General features: G+C 40.5%; 1 protein-coding gene across 1 annotated transcript in view; it reads right to left on the bottom strand.

Moving 5' to 3' along the window:
- The window catches only part of ZNF521 (zinc finger protein 521), a gene marked incomplete at its 3' end in the record, with an annotated part of 208,115 nt that overhangs the window by 163,906 nt on the left and 21,322 nt on the right, over positions 1-22,887 (bottom strand). The window contains exon 4 of the mRNA XM_084260613.1: positions 20,982-21,161. Coding sequence (XP_084116739.1) covers positions 20,982-21,161 — 180 coding nt within the window. The remainder of the gene's footprint in view (positions 1-20,981; positions 21,162-22,887) is intronic.

Below are 22,887 nucleotides of genomic sequence, written 5' to 3'. Positions count from 1 at the left end.
CCTGAGTGAGGCACAGGATAATAAAGATGGCAGCAGTGCCTATACTTCACCAGGTTATTCTCTTTTGTTTTCATTTTCTATATTTAAAAAACAGTCGGTGTGCTCCAGCTTAAAAATAATGATAAATAAATCATTGATTCAAATCTCCTCAATAATATTTTGAGCCTTATCTTTAATAAGATCTCAAGAAAAGACCTGTTAGTATTCTCAAGTTACTACCACTCAGCAGCTGTACTAGCTGTCTACAGCAGGGTCCTTTCCATCACATGTACACTTGAAGTTTGGCTTGGCGATACTAATAGCACACCCTTGAACTGTGTCTCCATTCTTCAACGTGACACTAAAAGTGGACTGTGCTGCTCTGGAGCATTTTGTCAGCTCACAGTGATTGAAAGATCCTCCCTGAGGCTCTTTTCTCCTTAATATCATGCAGAATTTCTGCCTTCTCTTTCAAAAGAATATTCCGTGTTTAACTTCTCAAGGGTCACTGTATACTGGTGCAGAAAAACAGGTGCGAGACAGGTCTCTCTTTCATGTTAAATATCTGTACGCTTCAATTCTCCATAGATGATTCACATCATTTCTGGATCAAATTACCTGGTTTTAACTACCAACAGGATCAAATTAACAAGGAAAAATGGAATATAAAATGAAACACATTGTAATGAGGGTGTGACATGCAGAAGTACTGCTAACAGACTGGGCTCTGCTCCCCGTTCAGATAGGGGGCTGTACGCTCCCCTAACTCACCAGTGTGAGTGAACAGACCAATTCAACAGGCTGAGCAATGCATTTGAAGCTAACTACAACTTGCCTGCAGTGACTGAAAATCTCTGTCTTCTGGATCCAGTCACCTGCCAAGTTCAGAGGACACAGGTGCGAAACTACTGTCTTCTGCAGAAATTCGCATTGCAAAGAGTTGATTCTATGAAAGGATCATCACATGATGCAGACAACATACAACATCAACAACCAAGTTAAACAGAAAACAGTACGTTTCTCTCCTTTGCAAATCAAACACACAGACTTGGCACATCCACACCGCCCATTAAAGCAAACATAAAAACCCCCAAGTTACTGGGGATCCTGCCAGTCCTGGAACTGAAGCAGCATCCCGAGATAGTTTGCTCAGAAGTTAATACAATGTTCATACTCAGAGAGCTAAACTATCTCTGCATGGCATTGTACCATATAATACAGACATAACACAGCTACTGCTTACTGCAGTGAGAGTCTTTGCACTGAGATCTGTTCTACTCCATCCTATGCAATAAGCTTTTCCTCTCCTGCACCCTCTTCCTTTTTGATACCCAGACTACAATGGAAAATTCTGGGTAATATCAGTAATACAAGAACCTTGATGTCCATTATCTGCTTGTTCTCAGCCTTCCTCTACTTCAGTAGACATGTATATTATGAACTAAGAGCTTCTGAGCAGATTCATCTTAGGTTTCCAAATTAATCTGTCTATTAGACTGAGCACAAGGTCCTTTCCTCAGGTATTTACTCCTTCACTTGCTCTAGCAAACACCAATAAGTAACAGCAAATAAAAGGCCAAAGAAGGCTGCCACAGTAATACCTAACTACTACTTCTAGAGGAAAGGTTAACCTTGTGTGAGTATGTGAAGTGACTGCCCTGAAATTCAGAGTTCTGTTCCCTCATTTTGGATGATAGATCTGCTTTCAGCATCACTTAAAAACATGGAGATACAGTATTGTTTACTGGTTTGTCTGCTCACATTTATCCATGCCGATACTTAAACCTTCTAAGTTTCATAAATTACATTAGAGCAATGATGAGGGTGGAGGAACAGAGGACAGCTTTGTTAGCTTTTGGTGCAAAGTGACATAGGTCCTGGGCACCTCCATATCCTTTCTGCTATTAAGGTATTTATTCAGCAATTAAACATTTTAGCAATCATGTTTTCCACTTTGTCTTACTTACATGATTTGACATCTTTTGATGTCTTTCACATAAGACATTTTACAAGTCTGCAAAATTGCTTAGACTGGAGATCCATTTGCAAGTTGTAATCTCCTTTCAATGAGTAGCACATTATGGTCAGTAAACTAAACGTTGGGCACACTTTTATGCATAGCTATTTTCAAATCATTTGAACACAGTTACATGGTATATAGATATGCAAAACAGCCAGAGTTAACAGATGTTGCCCTCCGATCTTTAAAGTCTCATCCTTTCCTTTGGAGTTGCAGAGATAGGTATTTGAGATCTCAAATAAAACACACACTTCTGAATACAATTCTATAAATAGTAGCAATCTGTTTAAGAGCTTGCTATACTTTTCATAAAGAAAGATTCCCAGAAAATGTTTTCTGAAATAGAAGCTTTGATGGATAGGACCCAACAGTTTAAATCAATATATAACCTTGTAGCAAAGAACTATTGGTGCAAGTTTGATATGTCCAGATCTTATTTCCCAGTCAGGTTCCACAAAGCCTAAATTCAGAGTTGCAAGAAGTCACTTTGTATCCCAAATACAATGGTACAACCTCTCATGGGAAAAGGACAACATGGAAACCGGCTCAGTAACATTACAGCTATATGGAAATCCTTTGTGGGAGTGATTGGTAGCATACACATGCACCATGACTTACTTCCCTGGAGCAGCATTATTTGGCATAACTAGTATAAGGGAAAGGCTAGATACAATTCTAATTCAATTAGTAGGTCTGCTTTGTACCAGTAATTTCATCCTGGAATGCCATATATTCCCAGAGGAAAAGGACAAAAAATAGTGAGAAATGCAACACTGCTAAACAAAGAACCTCCTCTTCACATCCTTCATTCCTCACAGCTCTAACAGAGGATGTCCAGCAGCATTTCCCTGTGCTTTAACTGCCTGATGGTATTTGAGAACAATCTGAACAGGCGAGGCAGAGTTCTCATTACGCCTGTTGTGTGTGGTACTTTTTTCTTTTCAAATAACCCGTGCATCTTAATGCCCCAGATCTGGAAGTGGAGCATTCCTGAATAGCAATTCCCTGGTATGTCATTTCACCTTATGCACAAAAGTTTCCTTCACCGATGGCCTGGAAGAAGTAATGGAAAGCATTAGATTGTGGGATGGTCCAAAGAACAAAGACATGTGGAGAGTGTTAATATCAGTGAAATTATTTACCTTTGCCTGTGAAATTAAATTCTTCTCTGAAGTTTACTGGTTTTCAGTCTGGGAATAATTTCTTTGTGCTTCCTCAGCTTAGAGAAAGCAGTGGTAGTTCTGGGCTCAGGCTGAGACAAGGGACAATTAAGTATGCCAGAAAGGTGTCTTTTAGGGGAGGTAACAGCTGAGCAAAGTGCTTCAGGATCACAACTTCAGATGCAAGCACATATATCTCACCTTAAGTGATTAAGTTCATTTTTTGATTTAATTTTTAAGTACCCTTAGATCTTCCTAACCTTTCTGAGACACTGTGAGGATAAATACATCAAAGGCCTAAGGCAAAAAGGTACTGTCACATTGGGAGTTAAACCCCAGACAGACAGGATTTAAGAGAGATATACTCAGTATTTCTTCACCAGTCATTACAAAATGGAAGTTCAAAATTATTTTAAAAAAAAAAAAAGCTGTGTGGCTTGCTCTGGATGAAAACATTGAAGCTACTAATTATCTACACGAAGCAGAGGATTCTGACTGTAAGTAATTACTTATGAAAAGTGACGGTAATTTGTCTAATTCATCTACTCTCACCTGGTCCCCCCACATTCAACTATGCACTCCCTGAACTTCTTTCATGTAGGTTGGCTTTTCAGGATCAGTAATTTTAAACAGCTTAATATCTACTCATGGCTTAACAATGGAAGAAATGAGTGGACTTTAAACCTATTTTCTTCATGAGGGAGCAACAGCTTGTATTAATTTTCCTGTCAGCAACAAAGTACAATAATTTCCACTGTTTCTTCCTCAAATCTGCATCGAATAACTGTGCTGGTTTTGACTGGGGTAGAGTTAATTTTCTTTATAGTAGTTTGTATGGGGCTGTGTTTCAGAATCATGCTGAAAACTGTGGATAACGCAGAGATGTTTTCATCACTGCTGAGCAGGGCTTACACAGAGCCAAGGCCTTTGCTGCTTCTCACCCCACCCCACCAGTGAGCAGGCTAGGGGTGCACAAGGAGTTGGGAGGGGACAAAGCTGGGACAGCTGGCCCCAACTGACCCAAGGGATATTCCATACCATATGACATTATATTCAGCACATAAAGATGGGGAAGAAGTGAGGAAGGGCAGACATTGGGAGCGATGGCGTTTATCTTCCCAAGTAACCGTTACCAGTGGTGGAGCCCTGCTGTCCTGGGGATGGGCGAACACCTGCCTGCCCATGGGAAGTGGGGAATGAATTCCTCGTTTTGCTTTGCCTGCACGTGCAGCTCTTGCTTCACCTCCTAAACTGTCTTTATCTCAACCCACGAGTTTTCTCACTTTTACTCTTTGATTCTCTCACCCGCCCCGTTGAGGGGGAGTGAGCGAGCAAGCAGCTGCAAGGGACTTAGTTGCCAGCTGGGGTTAAATCATGACAATAACCATGTCTGTTCTTTCATTTATGATTCGTCTGATAGGACAGGCAAATATTTGTAACACAAAAATTCTCAACATTAGTCGTTGATGTTTGGATTTTTCACTGCTCATAAAGTATATTATTTAAAAAAGCAGATCAAACACACAGCTACATTATTTCCCTTTCTACCAGTGCAAGAGTCTTCCTTATTCTCAGCAAATGTGGTACAGAAAGGAAGAAAGGTAAGAAAGTTAAAAAATAAAGAGAAGTGGCGAGGGAAGACAAGAAGTTAGAATGACATGGCCTTGAATAATGAGGCAGTGTGCAGAAGGTTAATATTCTGTGAAATTACTTACCTTTATCTGTAAAGGTAAATTCTAGCCTGAAGTTTACTGGCTTTCAGTCTGGGAATAATTTCTTTATGCTTCCTCAGTTTAGAGAAAACAGTGGTTCTTCTGGTAATGCTAAGAAAGTAGGCTTGCTGGGTGGGTTTAATTTTAAGTATCAGGGAGGAAACAAGTCACCAAGGATGCCTTAGATTGGAAATAGGGATTTCATTCTTTCCTCTTCCCTGCTTGGGCTCAAAGAAAACAGTGCAGACTAGATACAGAAGAATCATCCCAAAGACCATATGAGGAGTCCTTTTCAGATCAGTTCTGCAGCTGCAAATTTTAAGGTAAAGCAACTTTATTTGGTTATCTATCTTTGAATGATTAATTCACTCATGGCATGAGTGAATGAAATAAACTACATAAACCTGAGCCAGGTCTGTCTCTTTTTTATTTTTTTTAATAGAAATAGGGAGAGAAACATGAGATCCTGCAGGCATTTTGCTCAGAGAAGTTTAGTGTTTCCTAAAATATGGTACGCCTGATTATGCTCATCAGGTCTGGAAAAGGGGAATGTTACAGTCTTTACTTACACAATAATATTATACTACACATGTTATTTTAGAAGCATTTCAGCAGTGTAGGGTAGCTATTCACACACAAAAATAGATACTTTTTTGATCCAGGAGATGATGTAGCGACTTAAAGGGAAAAAATAGAAGACTGTCCATGATTCTCATAGATTAAATGCTAGCAAACATGCCAATTGCAAAACATATTTTTAATTGGAACATAAAACATAATTATATTGGAATTTTAATATACAACACCTGTATGGGCACACAGTATTTTACAAAATGCAACTGAAGAGTTCTATATTGGAGCCATGTCCCTAAAGCTAACAGGCAATCTAATTAATTCACAACTACTCCTCTTTCAATCTGATTTAACTGCTTATTGGGAAGCAGTAAGAAAGAAGAATCTGTTATCCAGCATTTTAAGCAATGTATAAGAAAGAAAGGGAAAGACGATACTATCATGAACAACCTAGAGCCAGTCAAAACTTACAACATCTTTTTCTATTTTGCTGAAAAATGTGTCTCTTTCCCATCCAAAAAAGACACTTCGGGAAGAGAAGAAATGTTTAGAACCATCTTTACACTCAAAATTTTTTCAGTTCATGTGTCACCAAATGCAACTGCAATGTGAATTCAAAATTTATTTTCAGTCAATAGTAAAACAATTCATTTTCTTTTTCATTTTTTTTGTAAAAGATGTCATTCTTTGCTCTTCCCATTCTCCCTCCTCAGAAGCAGGCAGGTAGTTCTGATAAAACTATATACTTTGCTGATAAGAGAATAGCTGGCAAGCCTACAAGATATGTAAGTAACATTTGGATTGCAATCCATATTTACTAGACTTGGCTGATGAAAGAATGATTATTCCATGTCTCAACTCATCAACAGCACACTGACTACCTAAATACACATCTCCTGTACCTCTAATAGCTTCCACAGTTTAGTAAACACATTCCACATATTACAGTAAAGGATTTCAAAACCAACCTTTTCTTCCACAGATCCTCCTGTATTTATACATCTTAGAGCATTATAGAAGGAAAGGGGGGAATGTTGCATTTTTTTTATGGCAATTGTACTGGGGTCTGTTAGAACACATGGTTTGATTTTCAAGCTATCTTGTAAGAGGCAGAGCCCCAAGCCTCAATGAGCGTGTATTAGAAAGCATACATTATGCCCTCTATCGAAAATTACGTAATTTGACAGTAAAATGTATAAGTAAGCCCATAATTACCTTAAGTGTCTGCCACACAGTCAACCCTCTGGGCTCACAAGTCAAAATATTGTGCTAGAGCTCCCAGAGAACAGAGGCAAGGAGAAAAGGGAGGGCCAGGATACGACTTTAGGGTTAAACACTACCCTGAGCTGCTTCCTCGACCCCATGATTCAGAATTGTGTGGGACTGACAGCGCTTGCATGCGGAACAGTTTCTAGGGCTGTGGCTGGGTTACCAGGGCCAGCCTCCCTCTGCAGATGGTAAAAGAGCTTGCTTGTGCTGTCAGTTACCTCTGAAACGAAGGAGTGACACAGAAGAGTCATACCATTTCGAAACACAGAGCTCCCACGAGCCTTACTCACCTGAAAGACAAAGCATCGGCCACTTTTTGGCAATGCATGTGTGGAATAACCATCCCATCCAGTCACACATTCAAAGTTGCAGTGCAATCTGCTTTTTGTGGACAGCAGAGATGCTGTGGCATTTTTCACAAAAGCAGGAGGTTTGCCACATTGTTCTTGGCCAGAGTTTCCTGTCTCCCCCACTGTCTCTCACGGGTCTTAGCTGCTCTCCTCTGCAAAGCCAGCTATATTTCGTGGTAGTGTAGATACATAGTTGTAAAAAAGATTTGGAGCACAGAGACTGAAAGGGATTGTGCAATTCTTACAGACATATCAAATATAAGGTTTGCCCCACATGCAAAGAACAATAATGACACAGTGAACATGTATTCATTAATCAGTTACATCCGCTGGCTCCTTTCACCACCCTCACAGCATCAGATCCACTAACTGAGGTGTGGTTTCAAAAACATTGTATGAAAAAATCTGTGGGACCCACAACATACAGAGATTCTGTGATTTCATATCCAAGCCAATGAATTATGCAATAGGTAAAATTTAGTCTTTAATTTGTATTGTGCCTTTTCCTCTGCCCATAGAGGAGAACTGCACAAGTAATTTTTAAGCAATTCAGACACTGTCCAATAACTGAAATGCAATAGAAAAAGCTGTCAGGCTCTCATGAAGCCAACTCAGTATACACAAACTCACTCTCAACAATAAATCAGGGCCGGCTACGACTGCATTGAGATGACAAAAACCATGGACTCTATGGCATATCCAACACTCTTTTTGCCCCATGCTACGAGGGACAAATGTTCTTACCACTTGGGAAATTCTTGTGACGCTTTCATTAGTAGCCACTGTGGTATATTACTAAGAAAACCTTACACAAAAGCTGGAACATTTCTAAAATGATTAAAAAGTGATCAAACGAAGAATAAGGCTGTTGCGATGGATGACTGTGCAAATAACAAGATGGGTTGCAGACCTGAGATTGCATGTATGTTCTTGTTTCCTATAAAAAGCATCTAGTCCAGCAGAGTCTGTAGAATGAAACTAAATATATTGAGTGAGTTTCAGTCTGCTATTCTTGCTGAAGTACCCAGTAAGAACAGCAGCACTATTCTAGAGAGAGAAAGATCCTAGAGGCAAAAAGGGAACAAACAGTAGAAAAGTGGAGAGTCAAAAAGCAGGGAGAACAGACAAGAAGGAGAGAAGCAGTGGGATACTCCAGCATGAGAGAAAATCATCTCCACCCTTCTCAGCCAAAGGGAGAACTGCAGGGATACCTGACCCGCTGATAGTGGAAAACGCAATAGAAATAAAAGCAAACCTCCAGAAACACTCAGTAAGAGAATGGAAACTATACAGATAACAAGAAAAGAAAAGTAGATCCCTGGTAGTAAGAATAAGGAGACCAAATAAGTAGAGAAAATCAAAGACAATGACCCCCCTCCAGGTGGAAAGAGTCACAAAAGAGACTAAATCTAATTTTAATAAGATAAACTGTATTCTTCCATTTTCTCAGCCTTTGCTTTTGATAGCACCTGGTATCTTGTCAGACAAGGAACACTCTTCTACTTAAAAATTAACCTGCAACTGTAGGATTAATACCAGAGCCACTTGTTTGGAAAGCGCTATTTGGAAATAAGTTTGTTTAGCACTGGCTACTTTGAAACAATAAAGAGTGTTGGAAAGGCAGAGATCTGAGTGCCACGGAGAAGAACCCTGAGAGCAGTAATACAGTCGAATAAGAATTTTAACTCCCTAGTGGAAGTCCTGCTCTCAGTGAACATAGTAATGACATTTCCATTGGTTTCAGTGAAGCAAAGATACAGCCAACAACTGATGGACAAAACCTGAACACCATTCCCTAGTCTGGCTACACACATGCCTAGTAAATGAAAACTTGTCCTGCAATGCAACATATTCTAATCATAACAAGACAGAAAAAGCAAATATGATTAACTGCTTTAGGTATTTTCAAATGCAGTTTAAAAGACTAATTAGAATCTACAGTTATTGACATATTAATATAGTTCAGGACAAAGGATGTGTTGCTTAGAAACTGAATTTACAGGAAAGATCAAACATGCTCAGTGTTTTGCAAAAATCCAAGCGTCACTTCTGGCCATGTACTGAAGTCAGATAATAACAGTAAGAAACAAATGCATACATATGAAAAATTATTTATGTTAATTTATGTCTTAACAGTAAAACTGATGTGTTATGCACTCATGCTGAAGCCTGCATTTGCCAGAGAAAGGTAAATTAGCAACTGCCATTTCACTTCCCTATGCTTTGCTTTTACAGCTGGTAGAAGGTTTGCAAAGTACTTGAAAAACTTGACCCTTCTCCAGCCTCCCCCGCATGAGTCACCCAACCTTCCTTCAGTCATTAGACTGCACTTCCTGCTGGGATCCAGCAGTAAAACAAACGAGAGACACCAGTTCTGGTCACGGCAAGGGAGGTAATAAACCAGTGACAGGTATTTTAATGAAATTTAAAATGAATTCCCATATATTATACATATCGACCAAGTGCCAATCCATGCCACTGTCTTACATAGAGTTCTATTTCAAAAGATATTTTGAAGCACTCCAGTTCATTCCTTGTCCTGAAAGCATGCTTTCCTTGTTTACATACATGCAAAATAATTTACTGCATTTAATGTTCTTCAGAAATATGGCAGAAAAAATATTAAATCACTTTACTTGTACGTGTTTAAATTTAACATGATTTTGGTAACATTATTAAGAGTAAATTTAATTCAAAATTTCACAAAGTTTCAGCATTTCATGTCATTATTAAATCCATGTCAAATACTCTTTGTCAAGTCTGAGGTTTTTATAAGTCTAGTGGAGAAGTTCAACTTCTCTAGTTTGCTTCAACTCACCACTGTAACTCTCAGTTCTACCGTGTTTTTAATACATCCACATTTCTGGAAAAACCCCACCTTCCTCTCCCAAAACCAAATCCCATCTGAAGCATCCATTGAGAGAAGTGATCATGCTCAGTCAGCCAAATTTAATAACAAATTTACCCTTTTCTGTCCATGGACCCTCCTGGTATTTTAGTTCCAAACTTGCCTACTATTACACTAACTGTGCTAAGGGAACTGCTGTCCCCATAAACTCCTTGGGTTCATTCCACAGTGCACACAGGAGACACAACCCCTTTAAACTTCAAGGAGTTCCCATTGCAGTGTAGACTAGAAAAATTCAGAGATTATGGAATAATCATCTCCAAATCGATCAATTTCCCCCTGAAGGTAAAAAACTGAAAGAAAGAAAAAAGTTGAACAGTTCCAGCTTGCCTTCTTGAAGGGAAAGTACCCCCAGGGCATGTTGTAGAATGATCCCCATCTCCTTCTCCTGATGCTTATTAAGAGGTCATAGATCTCAGTTACACTACAGCATTCCCAAATGATATCCCCAGCTAAGGACTATGACCTCTTAGTACATGTACAGGGATATAAAATTAGGAATATTAAGGGTTCGCATTAAGAAAGAGTTTGCCTCAACTATCAGTCATTTTTGGTTGAAATTAACGGCATATCTGGTGTCTTGTGAAAAACAGAGGGGCTTTAGTAAAAGGGACTGCAGGTTCCAGCATTTTCCATAGGTGCAGCACCCTGTGCCAGGGCTAAGTTCCTATCTGAACATCACAGTGGATTTCCACAACATTCAATACAATAGGTGTCTTTCTCAAAAAGAGAAGCACAAGGCACAGCTCAGAACACCCTGGGTGAAAGAAGATGTGCTTTCTCTCTGTCTTAACCCTACTACCTCTAACAGAGTGATTTTACAACCATCTCAGAAAGGTTATTATGCCAAGATCAGGCAGGGACTGGAATGTCTTTGAGGGCTTTTCCCCTCCAACAATTCCCTTTTTCATAAAAAGAGGGTTTTTATACCCTGCAGATGAGGCTTGAGAGGATAAAGCCTGTATGAGACCATATAGGTGGTGTGTTAGTAAACTTCCACATCACCCGGAAGCCTTAACACTCTACAGCTGATTGTATAAACACGAATTAAGGTTCTTCTACAACTGTATTAAGCAAAGTGTTAAAGAGCTGTGGGGCATTTTGCTACATTTGGCTTTCAAGCTATGAATTTAACTGCTGAACATATAAGTAATGATAATCTGTTGTACCTCCCATTCCGTTCATTTCTAAATGGTAATTAAAGCAAGCACCAATAATAAAAACAGCAAGTATTTCAAGAAAATTATTTTAGAAGGTGCAGGAAATTCACCACTTAAAAAGACTCATTTGTCATGGCAACAAGACCCATTTTGTAATACACTGACAATATACTATATGTAAATATTCCAGTAAAATAGAAGCATGTAATAAACAACAGGTATTTACTCTACAGTAACTGATTCTCTGAAACACCAGAGGCAATATGGACTGTAGGTGTGTATATGTGCATACATGCTAAACAATCATTATTTTATTTTTAATAGTGTGTCTATTAGAATCATACACATGAATTCCCACTGTACTGGGTAAAGGTCAGGGTAGCTACGAACCTGTATCAGCAGCGGCTTTACAATTCAAAGTCTGTATTACTGAGGACTGTGAAAAGCAAGACAAGCTTGGCCACAGGATCTATATTGATTACAACAGTAATTGGAAGCAGCGTAGTTATCATAGGGTAAGTAATGACTATTTTTTCTTCTTCACATATGTGCCAGTGTTGATGATTCCCCCTGCCCCCTCCCTTTTCTCCCCTGCAGGCAACAGTCTTCCTTGGACAATGAGAATTAGGAATTTCAGCTGCATAGATCAAATAGTGATTATAGTACTGCTCTCCCAGAACTGGAATGAGCTTTGGCAGTTACGTCCTCCACACAATGCTTGAAAAAGGTCAGTGGATTACCTCATGTCATCACCTGGCAGATCTTGGAAATTGGACCCTCTTCTGAAACAGGCGGGAGATGTCACTCAAGCTCTGGGACAGTGAAGTTAATATTCAGTGGGAAAGACACAGTAGCCAAATGGGAACACAGAGAGATACCCTGTACTGCCCATTTGGAAATGCTCCGTGAGGAAACGGCTTGACCTTTAGAACACCCAGCAGTGGCTATAAATAAATGGAGCAACAGACTGTCAGTGTAACAAAGCAAAGTTCTGGATCGAGCTAGGGCAGATTTTCAACAGAGTGAAGGGATGCACATGAACTAAATACCAAAAAGCAAAGGAGCTGGGTAAGTCAGTGCTTGGAGACAGGGACGATGAGGTAGCGCTAGCTTGGTAGCAACAAAATACCAAAGTCAGAAGAGGAACTATTTATAATGTTGTTGTAGCGCCTCCCAGAGCTTAATGCACTCACACACAATGGTGTGCCAGGTATGCCTATTTGATGCCTTCACAGTCCCATGTCAAAAAAGCACCACATAGACATGTCCTCTGGTTCAGCTTAGGACTATGGCCATAAGTGCTACTGCTAAGCATGACTTGGGAAGAAGACACTGAAGTAAGGTATATTGTTTACATAAACCTCTGAGTACATGCTGAAAACAGGCTCTGGGTGACAGGCACATGGGGTCTTTTAACAGTGTACTGTTGTCCTCAATATTCATGCATTAACTTCAGTGAAAGATTATTTACTTAAGAAACTTTGAACAAAATTGATCAAAAGCATGGTTCAAATGTGAGATGCCCAAGTCCAGGGATGATTGGATTCCTGTTCCAGACAGGAGTGGGTACCTTTCATGTGTGACAGCAAGTTACTCTGCTGCCATACCCTATTTGTCCAGTAAGGCATTGATTGCTGCAAGATGAGCCCTAATAACATCATACATGGTGGTAGATTGATTAAATGTGAAAGACAGTTGAGACACAGTTATACTGTCTCTCAGTAGCAGACCTGGTAACCCCCGCACTGAAGCTGCCTACATCAAGCCCCTTTGCCAGTGAGAGAACTCCAGTCTCTAATTGAGTGGTTTCTGCTGCAGACCACGACTTCCAGGTCCAGCAATGAGTTGTCTCTGTCCATGGTACTCAGCAAGGCAACGGTTTCCTCCATTGTCCATTGGTGCAGAGACACTGGCTCTGATGTCATGGTTATCCTGCTATTATGCTGGGAGTTCAGGTTCACACAGTATAAAGACCTTGGTGGACACATAGAGCAGGTATCCAACAAAAGCTACACTTTCCAATATGTGCTAAAAGAATCACCTGTCTGTGATGGAAAACCAGGCTAGAATAAGAGGAAAATAGGAAGCAAAACTGAGGAAAAAATACAATTGTAAGAAAGATCAATGAAGATGACCAGAGGGCTGGAGCACCTCTCCTGTGAAGACAGGCTGAGAGAGTTGGGATTGTTCAGCCTGGAGAAGAGAATGAGAGACCTTATGGTAGTCTTACAGTAGCTAAAGGGGCCTACAGGAAAGATGGAGAAGGACCCTTTATCAGGGAGTGCAGTGATAGCATAAGGGGTAATGGCTTTAAGATGAAAGAAGGTGGCATTAGATTAGCTATTAGGAAGAAATTCTTCACTGTGAGGGTGGTGAGGCACAGGTTGCCCAGAGAAGCTGTGGCTGCCCCCTCCCTGGGAGTGTTCGAGGACAGGTTGGATGGGGCTTTGGGCAACCTGGTCTAATGGAAGGTGTCCCTGCCCATGGCAGAGGGGTTGGAACTACCTGATCTTTAAGGTCCCTTCCAACCCAAACTCTTCTGTGATTCTATGATATAGAGGGAGCACTCAAAACCCCCTGGAAGATACTACCACTTTCTTCCCTTCCCACCTCCAAACAGAACAAGATTTCTGGCATTTAATCCTCATGAACAGGTTTATTACAGGGGTTCCCTGAGTCAAGAGTAACAGTTCCATGATACAGTAATCAGCTGCTCTCATTTACTAGGGGTCACTGACAGACAACTCAGGAAGTGCAACAGGCTGCTTTTAAAACACCCAGGAGGTGAGGATCTACTAGTTTTATGACTGATTAATAACCTCAAGAGCAGGGATTAATGGTTTCCAAGCAAAAGGAGGAGGAGTTTATGCCTCCTTGTCCATGTTGGCTGTTCATCATGGATCTACCACATCTCAAGGTAAGCACAGAGGTTTTGAAGAATAGCAGGAAGACTATGCAGTCTACTTTCACAGCTTTCAGCTCCAGCGTATATAAGATCCTTCCACATCTGAACAGTCCCAAGCCACCTACATAAGTATTTATACAGAATTTTGACATAAAAATCTAAGAATGAAATTATCAAGACCATTTATCCCACCAAGGAGCTTGAAGTTCTGTATGTGAAGCTCTGTAAGGTGTACTCTCCAAATTGCAATGATTTCAGCATGCCTTGGCCATTCTGTAATGCATATACATATTCCAAGTCCACTGACAGGCTTTACATTACTCTCAGATCTTTGGAGACAGAGCCTGTAGTTACCACCTCGTTCCCCAAATATCTAGGATTTAGATTTGCAGATTTAGGTCCTGAGCAATGTAATTCTGAAAGGATGAGTCCACAACTTGCGAACTCAAAGAAGAGCATTGAACTACCATGTGTGTTGCCTGGGACAGGAAACGGGAGGAGAGGGTCTGCTTTCCACTGTCTCGGTCAAACAGAATGCAATTTTGTGGAAAAGAAGTCAGAAGGCCAAAGCAAATGGAAAAGTAGAAGCATGTCTCTGTAGTACAGCAAATGGGAAGCCCTCTAAGGAAAAAGAGGCCTAAGCTCAAGTCCCCAGTCCAAGCACTGTTTGTCTTTCATTCAATAACTGTTTAATGTAAAATCCATATGCAGACCTTGGTGCAGGAATTCTCAAGAGAAACAGGGTGACTCTCTCAAGTGAAGTGACTGTACTTGGCAAACAGTGCTTGGCAGTGTGCCACAAACTGCAATGAGGCAGATGAATATGCTTTTGGTGCATCACAGATTTAATTTCTTAGGGTCCTTGTCCTCAGAAGCACTTTTATGAAGCTCAGATTTTTCTCTGTACTACGGAAATGACCAAGGATCCTTGACATGTACCTTTTCTCCACACAGATAGTGGCAATTGAAAAAACAGTGGCAAGATTTGCAATATATTTGGGCAGCTCCAGGAAGAGCAATTCTAGCTAAGATATCAAAGTATGATAACGCCAAGTGCTCACAAAATTTATATTGTAGTCTCACTGTGCACAGCAAACATCCTTTGGGACAAAATCCCCTGGAAAGTTTTCAAGTCTTCTAGTGAAGGAGATGGTCCTGGCATTACCAACTCATTCAGAAAGATGAAAGATTCCTGGGCACTAGGAGGAAGAGAAAAGAGGCAAGAGAAGGAAACCATTACAGTGGAATCTGTTATCTCCCATTTGTTAAGTCCATGATCACTCGTGGTGCATGCTGTCTGTGAAGCTGTTAGGTAGCACAAGTTCTTATTGCTAGGCATGCATTAAGGTGTTTCTCAACCACACAGAAGGATGATATACATGAAAATTAATTTTGGTCATAATTTGAAACATGGTAATACTAACTTAGCCAGAAGCTCCCAGCCTACTGGTACTCTAGTGCTGATGGAGAGCAGCACTCAAAACAACTGGTCTCCAATCTATCTCACGGAATTATTTTGAAACAGCATGAGAAAGGAATCTTTGAGCAAGGCTAGAGAGCAAAACTACATCTCCTCATTGTGCAGGGGAGACACAACTATAGCCAGTAACATTTTCAACATCAAAAATAACTTGGGGGATAACATGAATGGCTCTCAGCTATACCTGATATGCTCAACCTGTCATAGAATCACATAATCATTAAGGTTGGAAAAGACCTCCAATATCAGCTAGTCCAACTGTCCCCCTACCACCTATATTACTAACTAAACCATGTCCCTTAGTACCTCATCCAGTCTTTCCCTGAACACTCCAAGGGATGGTGACTCCACCACCTGCCTCAGCAACCCATTCCAATGCCTAACCACTCTTTCTGAGAAGAAAGTTCTCCTAATTTCTAATCCGAACCTCCCCTGGTGCAGCTTGCAGCCATTCCTTCTTTTTCTATCGCTACTTATCTGTGAGAAGCAGCTCACCACAACCTCCTTGTAGAGAGCAATAAGGTCTCCTCTGAGCCTCCTCTTCTCCAGGCTAAACAGTCCCAGTTTTCTCAGCTGCTCCTCATAAGACTTGTGTTCCAGAGCCTTCACCATCTTCGTTGCCCTTCTCTGGACACACTCCAGGGCCTCCATGTCTTTCTTGTACTCAGGGGCTCAAATCTGAACACAGTACTCAAGATGTGGCCTCACCAGAGCTGAGTACAGGGGGGTGATCACTTCCCTGGTCCTGCTGACTATGATAAAAAGCTCTAGCACTAAGCACTACACTGTCAAAGCTCAAGAGCTAAGCTAGAGCCCAAAGCATAAAACTAAGTCTACATAATCACCTAAATGTAAAATAAATATCCCTGGCAGGGAAATACCTCATGTTTTTTACCTCAAAACACCCTTAGCCTTGAAGCTAGGACAGCATATGAATCAGTAGCCTGCTTTCAGACAAGTTTTACAGCTGCTGATGCCGATGGGGCTGCTAGAGAAGCCATGTAACATGCACTAGGACTACTGATATTCAGGTGGAGGGTACCAACACAAGCATTGCTGTTGAGTTATTTGACAGCTCAGCCAACTAGACTGTCATGTTCACTGCATGTTTGACTGCAAGCAAGGCAGCACCTTAGGATGCTCCTTTTTCTAGTATTACTCTGGTAATGACTGAGACTTCTGATGCCAAAGGGATCTTCAGGAGAAACAAGCTTGAGCTGAATGCCTCTGAACACAGCCAGGTAGCAGAGAGGTAGTTCTCACATATACAGGGGACACTTCATAGAGTATGATCCTTGTAGATTTGAACTGAAAGGTGACATGAACAGCACAAAGCACTGCGCAGGGAGAAGAGGTTATAAATCAAGCAGCAGAAGATTAGGGAGTGTCTGACAAATTGTGCCCCACCAACAGCATATGTGGCAGAAATGCAAAAGGTTAGGTTTATTTCAGAGAGAGAAGGAGAGAAAGTGCAGTTGAGGGTTTGTCAGTAGTCCACCACCATTGATCCTGCATGCATGTTCCTACAGTGAGATCCAAACTGACATATACTCAAAGGACATCAGGTTCATAGCCATGCTAACTGGGTCCTTTACTTGTATACACAACTTAGAGGATGGACAATGTGCAAGTGGCTCATGAGTTATTAAATGGAAATGCCACATGAATGATAGAGTGACAGAAGCATTAACATCCCAGAGAAACACTCTTAAATCCATATTCTTATTGCCAATCTTTGGTAATGACTAAATTAATATAGTTCAGCATTTTATCTGCCCATAGTTACAAGTATTGCAAAGAATAATTTTTTTACTTTTTGCTTCTTTTATCCATTATCTGTATTCCACAAACATCACAGGAATTGTCAGCAATTAACATAAATAAATCATCACCTTTTCAGAGAAAGCTTCAGTACAAGAATTTCAGATGATAGCAAAAAATATTACTAAATAGCTCAAGAAGGACCTGTTCCATCCTGCACTGAAGTCAATGGGAATCTTTTCATTGACTTCAATGGATATTGGATCAGACCCAAATTGAAAAGATCAATAGCATGCACATTAGCAGCTATGCCCTCCTCTAGAAAAGGAACATGAGTTCAATTCAAACAACAGATTACTGGAACGAACCAGTTGAGGAGAACTTTTTTATTCTCCTTTGAAAAAATCTGCAAGAGAACAGCTATTCAAGATCCCGAGAGCTAAATCTCACAGGGTTGTAAGTAACCCTTGTCTTCCACTATCCTCTGAATACGTGGGGGTGACTGACACTTTGAAAGATGGGGACCACTGTTTAATAAAACAGCTCCCTTCTCCTCATTCCTGTCTTTGGTTGAGAGTGCAGAATGAAGATTCAATGAAGCAATTTTACTCCTTCCACTGAAGTGTCAAAGCTTCAGAAGAACACAGCTAAAAATTTCAAATGCAAAAACTAGAATTCCCAGTACTGATTTGAGAACCTACAGTGACAAGCCCCATTCTTAAGCATGTTATAAGGTTGGTAGAATTAGGGGAAGCCAAGACACTGAGAAACTAAACTCTCATGTTTCATACTCAGGATTTTACTAAAGGGTTATCTTACACCATTGTTTTACTATCTTGTTTGGCCCTTTCCCAGTACAACTGTATGTAAAATAAACCTACAGCTGGGTCAACATGCACATTTCATAAATTCTTGCAGTACAGCTCCCTGTACATCTCACAGAGCACCTCCAAAGATGAGTAAAATCCAGACAAGTTGCAGCTTTCTTAGCAGTCTTAAAACATCAGGGTTTGGAGGGCTTCAGAACTCAAAAGTGAACTTCAGAGGCTGAGAGCCCTAGTGTTTATACAACTTAGGCAACTCTTCAGTACCTGAGATTAGGCTCAGACTGGAAAGATCATCAATCACAATAGATGATACACTCCACCCTCCTCCAGCGAGGACACAGTTGACCAAAACAACAGAATATAGCAGAATAAATTAAACTTTGGTAAACCTCTTGCCTTTTGTTAATGACTTAGAGACAAATACCTGAGGGTGTCTACTAGTTTCAGTGGGACTCCTCCAAAAGGAAACAACCAGAGCAATTGTGCTGTGGTGTCAGAAGGCTGTGATGAGACTGGGAGGTGCAACCATCCCTGCATGGTTATTAATTTTTTTGAAAACTTTGAATCTGAGTGTGCACTCAAAGGCACTGATGGAAATCCAAGAGAAAGGCAAGAGTCAGAACCTTTCCTAAAATGCTGATAGCAAACTTTATTTTTGTCAAATACATATTGTGCTTCAGAAGAGAGAGATGTCTGTCAGTTTTTTGTCACTGATTAACTAAAATTAATCTAAAAGGATGAGGTTTCCATAAACATTGTATATTTAGTGTTGGACTATACAAGCTGCTTGGGACCCTGCATTGAATTAATCTCAGTAACGCTCTGTTTAGTATTTTTCTCCAGAAGAAAGAAGAAATCCTCAACTCTGACCATTCCATGCAGTCTTCTCTCTCAACTTCAAGGTGTATTTTAGTAATTTATATTTAGACACAGATGACAGTTGGCTTTTTGAAACCTGGTAGTCCAGATGGATGTGGGGTTAGGTTTTTATTTTTTTTTCATTCCCTCATACTCCAACATCATACATACATTCCTGCCTTTACTATTTCACCTCAAATTGATAATCCAGCAGACTTTTTTTGACTCATTCATCAACTCAACTCTCAGCAAGAACTGCTGTTCAGGAGCGAGTCTTCCTACTTACTGTCCCCCAGCCTGCTTTTCTTTTTTTCAGTTTCTCAACCAACTGTGCAAGCACTGTTCAATGCATTCCACTTGCAGCTTTAAAGCAGAGAAATGACTTGATAGAAGTGGGGGACAGCAACTAACTAACCAGAAAGGAGAAAGAGCCATATCAGAACAAAGTGAAAAATCAGGGATGAATTAGTGGGATCTCAGGCAGGAAAGGGGAGATCCAAAGGATCAGGACAAGGGCAATGCTTTCTGGAAGAGAAAAACAAGACAAGCTAAAGCCACTAATTTTTCAATGTAGAAGGAGCAAAAGAAAGAATCAAGAATCTCTAGGTTGGAAAAGACCTTTGAGATCATCCAGTCCAACCATAAGAAGAGAGGTATGAAGAAAAGGAGGGAAAAACATTAACTTTTTTAAAGTCAAGAGCGAACATCCATACAGCCAGAAACCATAAGCATATAGACAAATACATTCTAGAAGTTTGCAGGAGTGATCAGGGAATGCCAGAATTGACTATCTGAAGTTCAAATAATGTTTTACAGGCAAGAAAAGTCAAAGTGATATATTAATAAAAGTAAACGTTTCTTGCTGCAGCAGATTTTAATCTTTGATAATTTGAAGTTGAGATTAAAATAATTTACACATTCAAATTACTTCTTCAACCTTCCTTCTGTTTCTGCCCCCTTATTCCTCTTCTGCTCACCTTCTTTTCACACATAGTCCTCAAGAGCAGTACTGTCACTTGACTTCTGTGTCATCCTAACAGGACATGGTTCTACTGGAATCAAAACTAACTCAGAAAGCTCTCCAAACATGAGCACATACACGCTTTCTAAAAGCTTTCCCAAATGAAAAAGGATGGCTTCCATTGGTTACAAAGTGATATTAAAGAAAGGTTCTTAACATAACTTCACTGCAAAATATATACACTTTACACTTACACTTTACACTGTAGAGGTTAAAACTAAAGTACCTTTTGATAAAAAATACAAATGCCTTTCTGTTGATACAGAGTCTATTTGGACCTACAGAGCGTGCCTTTAGATCTACTAAATCTAAAGGGCAAAAGTACTTCAGCAGGTTCATGTAGTTTCCTAGGTGAGGTGCCTGTCTACAATCATTTCAAAGAGGAACCTGAATTGGGTACAGGTCCATTGACCCAGCACTGCCCAGTTCATCAGTATTGGATCACCCATTCAAGTTCTGCCCTTTGACTTAAGCTGAGATTCTATTTTCCCTCTAACAATTTGCTTCATTCCTCTCAGCTTTCAGCTACGGCATACTGCACAGTCATGGGTAGTTAATAGATGAGACTAACACAACATCCAGCCCGGGTCTGCAACATGCCATTGTTCAAATTCATTATGTGGCTGCACTTACGACCTGCTTACAAACACCCTCTGCGCTCACAAGTGACTCAGGAAAACACGTGTATAAGCAAAGTACAGAATGAATCCAGTACTGTATGAATCAAGAAAACACGCGCGCTGGCCAGGCACAGACAGCTAAGAAACACTTCAAATACAGTGACAATGCAGTAATTATTCATACAAGCTTGGTCTGAAGGAAATTTACAGTGCACCATTTACAGTGTAATCCCATCTATGACTCTGTTTATAAAGGTCTCGCCTAAGCATTTGAGTGCAGGAGTAAAACAACTCAGAAAGGAGGAGGGAGATCAGAAGCAGGATGAGAATCAGAAATAGAACAGCACACAAAGCACCAGAATGGTAAGTATTGTTTACCTGCCAGTTGACATTGATTAATCTTGTGTTCGGTGATATCACTCAGTGACTCAAACACCTGGAGGCAGCTGTCACAGCTGTGCACAACTTCTTCTTCTAACTCCTCCCCTTCATCCGGCCTTTTCTTACAGTCTAGCACTTCTCCATCATCTGTCTTGTCTTCTAGTTTACAGTTGGGGTCTGAAAGAAAATCAAGACCATGATGTCAGGCATCTAAGAAGAGAACCTTTAAAAAGAAAAAAAAAATCAAGATAGGTTCTTGTAGTAATGATAAGAAGAAACATATTTGGCATCAGCCTGCAGCACACTCGACTTTATTGCTAAATAAGCAAATGAGGCTTTTTCCTTAATTTGTTTCTATCTCGATGAAAGGAGAATTTCCCTGCTACTCCCACAAATGCAGCTCCATTTCTCACTTAAGCAGTTCTTCTGTGCTTCAATGTTAGGTTTGTCAATTCCATCACAGTTATTGAAGCTGCTTTGATCATTGAAAGAAAGGATAAACCACCTATGCAATTAGTTTTCAATGAAAACAAAAATCAAATCAATGAGCGTGCAGGAACTTCTTTTCACAGTTAACTACAGTATTTCACAGGAAATTACCAGAATTAAGAGTCTAAGAAATTTGATTTACATAAACACAAAATTAATCTTGATTTTACAACCCACTCCAATCCTCCATCACCACGCTATTTGACAACCAACCCCTTAAAAGATTATACCTTGGGTCAAAATGCTATTCATGCTTTGAACCTGGGCATAACTTGAGACAAATCCACTGAAGTTCCTGTATTTGCCAGATCATGGAAAACTGGAAACAAACTATTGTAAAACCCAAACAGCGCACAAGGAGAGCTTTGTCTGTTTGACATGTTAACAAGCATTTTGGGGATAGAGGGACAGCTCTAGCCTCAGAGCAGCAGCCCTGAGCCCAGCTGAAGCTTCTAAACTGGAAGAAATGTGCGGTCTCACTGCTGTCCCCTCTGTGCAGAGAATCCACACAGCTCACTGCACTACCTTGGGTCTGCAGATGACCAGCAAGGTAATGCAAAGCCTAGAACTTTTCCTCCTCTGAGGAGGAGGGGAGTAGTTTAACTACTCCTGACTTTTTGCCCACTTCACTAAAAGCTTTCTTCAAAAGATAGAAATCAAATAATCTGTCTTCCCTAATAAAGCAAGCTGGCACTTAACTTTGTTTTTCCTTGGGAACCACAGCACAACAAGTGAAAAGCAGAAGAAAAATGGTTGTGTACATTCCAGCAAAAGGAATGCAAGTGTTTCATCACTTTTCCCTTTTCTACTTTGGCCGCCCCATCTTTCCTTTTAGATTTTTCAGAGATCCGAGTCTGAAAGAAGTCATTTTACAAAACAAGGACAAACTCACATAATAACAGGAGATTGTGCAAGTACATTTTAAGATGTTATGCTCTTTAGCCAAGCGGGTGACTAACCAGGAACAGGCTTCTCATCCATAGCAACACAGAGGTAGTATCTGTGAACCCAGTTTAGTGCTGCAATTGATTAGCATCACCCACAACTACTTGAGAAGACAGAAACTAAACCGTGCTACACGCTATGGCTAAATTCATGTTAGAATAGGGAAGGGGTGAGGAAGAGGAGGGGAAGTCCTCTTGTTTAAACTACTCTTAAAACTTCTCCCAGCACCCCTACAGTCACCTCTGGATTTGCCTCCGTGCATGAAGCACAGGCATTCTTGCGGCACACGAGGAAGGTCAGGGCTCTCATCCTCTCTCTGCATCCTTTGGCCCACACTGCTGCACCCTGCCCTTCAACTGCTCAAATACAGATGGACCCGCAAGCAGAAACTGGAAACAACCCACGTCAGGAAGTCTTCCTCATGCTATGTGGCTCGTGATCAAAACCGAGGAATTTCTTTGACAGGGGT

The sequence above is a fragment of the Gallinula chloropus genome, assembly GCF_964237585.1.
Source record: "Gallinula chloropus genome assembly, chromosome: 2".
Taxonomy (NCBI): Eukaryota; Metazoa; Chordata; class Aves; order Gruiformes; family Rallidae; genus Gallinula; species Gallinula chloropus.
Note: the sequence above shows the minus strand (reverse complement) of the source record. Positions and strands in the feature narration are given on the sequence as shown.